This window comes from Eptatretus burgeri, chromosome 3, assembly GCF_056783735.1.
Source record: "Eptatretus burgeri isolate ZD-2024b chromosome 3, Ebu_testis_v1, whole genome shotgun sequence".
Taxonomy (NCBI): Eukaryota; Metazoa; Chordata; class Myxini; order Myxiniformes; family Myxinidae; genus Eptatretus; species Eptatretus burgeri.
Genome location: NC_140963.1, coordinates 83,242,417 through 83,248,529, shown reverse-complemented (window position 1 = coordinate 83,248,529; position 6,113 = coordinate 83,242,417). Strand labels below are relative to the sequence as shown.

General features: G+C 45.9%; 1 protein-coding gene across 5 annotated transcripts in view; it reads left to right on the top strand.

Moving 5' to 3' along the window:
• Window positions 1-727: 727 nt before the first annotated feature.
• Window positions 728-6,113, top strand: part of LOC147030326 (integrin beta-1-like) — a 74,370-nt gene continuing 68,984 nt past the window's right edge. For 2 of the 5 annotated variants that reach the window (XM_085874255.1, XM_085874254.1), the window contains exons 1-2: window positions 3,346-3,546; window positions 5,708-5,786. In XM_085874255.1, coding sequence (XP_085730381.1) covers window positions 3,415-3,546; window positions 5,708-5,786 — 211 coding nt within the window. In that variant the 5' untranslated portion in view covers window positions 3,346-3,414. Of the gene's footprint in view, window positions 1,145-1,348; window positions 1,552-3,345; window positions 3,547-5,707; window positions 5,787-6,113 lie in introns of those variants that run through there. The other 3 variants (XM_085874256.1, XM_085874258.1, XM_085874257.1) reach the window with 3 other exon arrangements.

Sequence of the window (6,113 nt, the reverse complement as noted above, 5' to 3'; positions counted from 1 at the left end):
TTGTAGAGAAAAATATCTCGTAATAAGCAATGTTAAAATCACAGAGTGGAAAATCCCTATAACTCCAGAACCAAATGCCACTGTCTTAGATCAAAGTCGTGCGACGTTTAGTGCATCTGAATTAAATTTGCAATATGTTGGACATATCTTGAATCAAAGTTGCATTAAGTTAGTCCAGTCTCAGATCTGTCACACTAACTTGGTCATGTCTCAGATCAAATTCACAGTGTGTTTGTCACATCTTGGATCAAAGTTGCACTAAGTTGGTGCAAACTTGGATCATGGTTGAATTAAGTTGGTCATGTCTTGTATCAAAGTTGCACTAAGTTAATCACATCTGCAATGAAAATCACTCAAAGTTGGTTGCATCTCAGATGAAAGTTACAAGAAGTTGATCGCATCTCGGATCAAAGTTGCACGAAGTTGGTCAACTCTCAGATCAAAAACACTATGTCGGTCACATCCGGGATCAAAGTTGCATGAAGTTGGTCCAGGTTTGAATCACTCACACTAAGTTTGTTGTGTCTCAGATTATCACACTAAATTGGTTGTGTCCCAAATCAAAATCACTCCCACTAAGTTGGTTCAGTCTCTGATCAAAGTCACACAAAGTTGGTCTTGTCAGGGATCAGGGTCACATTAAGTTAGTTGTCTCGGATCAGGGTCAGATTAAGTTGGTTATAACGTGAATCGGTCACATCAAGTTGTTCGTGTCTCAGAATAGTTACACAAAATCGGTTGTGTCTCAGATCCAAGTAGCACTAAGTTTGTCAGAGTGAACCTGGATTGCGCACGTATTTCCGATTCTACTTAAAGATTTATATTTATATCAGGGACTAAAACGAACTCGTTTTGACAGCTATGTTTGTCTCAAGCCAAGAATAGCGAGCGAGCTGCGTGGTGCTGACACTGAACCCCCAGTAGTCAAACAGCGGCGGACTCTCCATCGTGAGCGTGTCGGGCGCTGGCTGAGTGCGATTGCGAATTTCAAGCTCGGCGGGCGAGGGTCATCACTTTGTCGAGACCGTGGACCGCCACCGAAGTACAAAGTATTCTCCAGGTTCTCACGGTCCCACGAAGCGACCTGCATAAACTCCACTCTCCGGCGTCCTCGATGCCGCCGTCTGGCGAACTCGCGATCGGGGTGAGTCTACAATTTTGGGTTTCGGACGTTGCTCTTAGCGGACGAGTGGAGATGCGGTTCGATACCCGCCCCATGGTACGAGAACGTGGAATGGTGGGGGGGGGTGGGAAACGGGTCGGACGAAGGACCCAAAGTGGAGTATGCGATCCTAAAAATACCGAGGAGATTATTCTCTAAATTGCTATTGCGAATTCCGCCCGACAGGCGAGGGGCCGGGTCACACGAATGGATCATGCTCAATGGGCCGACGCTTTGTTGCCTTCGCTGCGAAGGTTCACCTCCAACTGCGCTACGTCGCACCGGTGTGAGGTCCCATCTCGGGCGCACCTGCGGCAACTGAGTGGTCATTGATCGTATCGATCGGTTCCATATCAACGACATCCAAGTCCCCGCAGTGAGAGACGCAAGTGTGTGCAACATGATACAGGTTCACACAATCAAAGTCGTATTTCGAACCGAACTCATTCGAGAGGAGAACGAGGTGTACTCTCATTCCAAGAAATGCCGACTATGTTTACTCGTATGTTGAAGAATAAAAAAAGTTTGGCCATTCTTGGACTGTTGGGAGTATAGTCTCATTCCGAGAACATTTTGAATGGCCACCGTATGTATTACTAACCTCAGTGACCAGAGAGCACAGACATTGTTTACATCATCATTGTAATCCACTTAACATCCTTTTGTAATACTTGTCGTTGTATAGTAAATATTAGAGGAAATTAATGTGCATGTGATGGCTGTCACACATGGCCGATTCACAGAGGTACTCGCTTTCAAAGTTGGTTAGCCTGGGTTCGAATCCCGACCGAGCTATAAACTGCCATCCTGGTGTTTCAAAGGCAGGATGAATCATCAATGTGTGTGACATTGTCCCTCGGATGGACGTTAAACTGGTGTCCCGTCTGCCGATAATTAAAGATCCCATGGTATCCTTCGTCAAGAGTAGGTGAGCTGTTGCTGGCACCCTGGACAAATTCCAAGTTCTTGCCCTAACCTTAGTCGAACGTCAATCCTGGCCAACCGGTTCGTGAAAGACTCGGGCCAACCCCATAAGAACGTGGGAATAATTGTTGCTGTAAAAGTGGCGATGATGATGATGATGATGATGTGCAGGTAAATCGAAACGTGCTCCGAGTCGTAATTCGTACCGAGAGCCGCTCCGCGACACGGACAATGCCCTCATTGAGTGTGTACGCGTTTGCTCGGCACACTCGAACGCTCCTCAATGCGCCTTTGTTATCGCGAATGTTCATACAGGACGTGCTGCGTGCATGGTAGTACACGCACGGGCACCATGGGAGCACGTAACCCCGTCTTTAGGAACTTTCATGAACTCGGAATTAGTTGACAAAGTTTGCAAAACTAGCCCTCCGAAAGTTAAATCAACTGTGATTTCAAACCCCAAACCTCCAACGTATGCCATGAGCTCATTGTGAACGACAACAAACGTAAATGTAAATGTGCTTCAGTAAAATGACACAAATGATAAAAATTGTGGAAAAAAGAAAGAAAAGAAGAATCGTTTTACTCAAACTTTCTGAACCTGGCTTAACCGATTGTTGATGACTGATGAGGGTACGAGTTCTTTCGAGGAGGTTGAAATAGCAAGACCATTAGATATAATAGGACACCAGGATGTACGATCGTAGATTGCTATTAAAAAAAAAAAATCATTTATTAGGTACACAAAGGTAGAACCCACTACCCCTCACACCTCCCCCATTTCTTCCAGTATGTCTACACATTCCATTTCCCTTCCCTCTCCTAACTCCTATCTCTCTCTTCCCAAGTTATTCCTGTTTTATAACTACTCTAACACTACCCAACCTCCTCTCTCTCCCTCTCCGATGTACCATTTCATCCCCCATTCTCTTCCTTTTGTTGGTCGAGCCCCCCAATACTCCCTCCATTGCATATGGAATAGATAGCCCCTAACCATAAGTAATTAATTGGACGTAATTTAACACATGCTTGATACAACAACAGCTTCAGCAAAATGTCAGACATGTCAAAGAACCGATGTTAGATTTTCGGGACGATGGTAATGCTGTCAGCATGTGGCTCACGGTGTCAGAAAAGATCACCAACTGCTGAATCGTTTCCATCATGGGTGGGCCCTGTGACTAGCCTATGGGAGGTTGCTCAGAGTCCGTGGGAGGATGGGAACAGCCATGCAGGCCGAGCGGGTGCAAATGGTGACGGACGATTGTTTGACTGTTATCAGCACCGATGTACATTTTGTGAGCCACATTCAGTGGCACGTACGGACCATGTCCTCTCATCTTTTCTCGTTCCTCTCCGAGTCCGTCTCGGTTGGTCGCCTGCATCCGTGTTGGAATGCTGCCAACGCCATGTCTATTCACAACTCGGGTTCTATGTATGATCCGCTCAACTACAGACCGGTCAGTCTTCTCCACATCATAAACAAGGGGATGGAATCTACCATTGCTGCAAACCTCAGGCATTCTCTCTTCTCCAACTCCCTAATCCCTAATCATCGGTTTGGGTTCCACCCCAACGATGTACCCCATGGTCATGTTGCTACTTTAGACTTCTTTTATCCTTCAATTTCACATCGCAGACAGGTCGGTGGTCACTCTGCCTTCTGCTGCGTCTTTTCTGGTCTTGCACCCTCTACTGTTCCCGTACTTTGTCCCCCATCCCCACCAGGCTTCTGCAACGCTCGCGTGGTCCACCAGCAACCCCCTTCTGATGAAACTCCCAAGATCCAGAATCACTGCTCACTTCCACTCCTTCATTCTCTTTTCTTCCAGCTTGTGGAATCAACTTCCATATTCTTTTCAATATCATTCTTCCCTCCAGGCTTCAAGACAGGTGTTCACCACCATCTCAGATCATACCCCCTCCCCATTCAAAACTATGAAGGTTTCTACCCCAATTAACCCTCCCCAAGCCCACCTCTTTCCACATTTTCAGGTTTTCCTTTCTGAAAGTTCAGTTCTGTGTCCATCCTGTCCACCTCATGCATCCTACCCTACCCCTCATTCTATCCCACACCCTTAATTTGTCCAAGTCTCCCTCCAGTTTGTCCTTCAACCTTGCTGTTGGTGTTTCCACCCTCTTTCTATCGTTCGGTTTGTTCTGTTGCATCCCCATCCATTCTCGCTCCTCCATGAGCCTTGACTTTGTATACAAATAAAAACATGGAAAGATGCACTAAACCTCAAACAAGAGATCAGGGCTATCTCTTTGTACATCTCTTGAGCCTTTGTTTCTGTCCAACTCCCAGCCTTACTTTCCAAGCTGTCTGCCAATGCTCCTAAAAGGGTTATCCAATTTTCTCCATGAATATAAATAATGGGTCAATCTTTATGGTATTGTGGCTCCTAGTTTTGCTATTGAGCTGGTGGGCCTGAAGGCCTTAAGACTGACACTATTCATTGTCTATATTGATGAACTCTCCGTTTGCCTGGAGAATCCTTTGTAGCATTATGCTGATGGCCACACCCTGTCCACAATGGTTCCCTACACTTCAGAGAAGCAGGCTGGATCACAGAATCTGTCTGCATAAATCAGTGCTCAGCTACCTGGAACATGTCTTTGAATGCAGGAAAGTTCCAACTTGTTGCTCCATCTCTCCATAAAGATCGGCTGTCGAATCCCCCAGGATATATTTCTGCTCAACCCATGGAGTAGGTTTGTGCATAGATAGGATAGCTCCAAACCGGCCTCGGATGCAGGCTGATGCCTTTATATTCTCCACAGAACCAAGTCCATTCTGTGCCACGCAGAGTTTATCATGGTGTACAAGGCCTTAATCCTAAGTACTATAGAATATGCCCCCCCCCCCGCTCCCTAATCTGGTAGTGATTTTTCACGTTGCTCCTCCAGTGACGGTCTAGTCGAATATTTTCCTATTACTGGCAACTCCCGACAGGAGACCGAATCACAGTATCTTCATCTCACCCACTACAGGCAGGTTGTTGAACTCTAACTTTATTATTGCTTCGCTTCTGGTCTCACTCCACCAACCCTCCCTTTTTATCTGTCCACCCGCAACAACCCCTTCCCTCCTCCCCCCCCACCCCAATCTACCAATAGGTCGCACAGGTTCTTACAAAAACCAATACTTGGTTTTCCTTCCCAAGTCTAAACTCGATGCTCACCTCCATTCCTTCCTTCATCTCTCTATTCTCTAGTTCGTGGAACCGACCCCTTGTGGCTGTTGCGTCGTCAACTTCCCTCCAGCCCTTCATACCCACATCCGATCTCTTTTATTCTCACTCAGCCCCTTTAATTTATCCTTCCGATTCCATACCTGCCGCTCGACTACTCGTTTGCACTGTGTTCCCCTCTTACCCTCTGCGAGTCCACAAGCTGTTTCTCTCTGTATAATGGTTGTTCCATGAGCCTGTAGATTTCTGTATTAAAACAGGACTTCCATGAGTGTCCCATGGAATCCCTCCACCTGTGATTTGATGGGTCTAATTTGCCAAACAGACTATTCAATCGATTTGTATTGACTCTATTGCCGACATGATATACAATGGTGTTAACAGCACTGAGGTCAGAAGAATGTTATTTCTGTTGTGTAATGTACAGATGCAGAAGAGGAGATGCAGCCAACTCCTTGTGGGGATTTTGGCATTATCTTGCCTCTTCATGATCCGAGTTCAAACAGGTAAACGATTCGTAGCCACTTTGGAGAGAAAAAGCATCTTAATTCGATGAAACAAGCCATTTGGTTTCTGTACCCGGATGTGATTTTAAATATGTTTAGTGTAACTGTGAGATTATGAGATCCCCTCAAAGTATAAACCATTTTGCTTGATTATTTTTATTATACATTGTTATGGTTGTACCGGCGGTACATACAGTACTGGTGGGGGCAGAATTCAAACTCCTGACACCAAATGTTATGGTGTTGGGGCTATCTTGGAACTATCTCGGTTGGCTATCTCGGAACGAATTACTGGGGCACAACTTCCCGCCTATTTATGAAGTACAC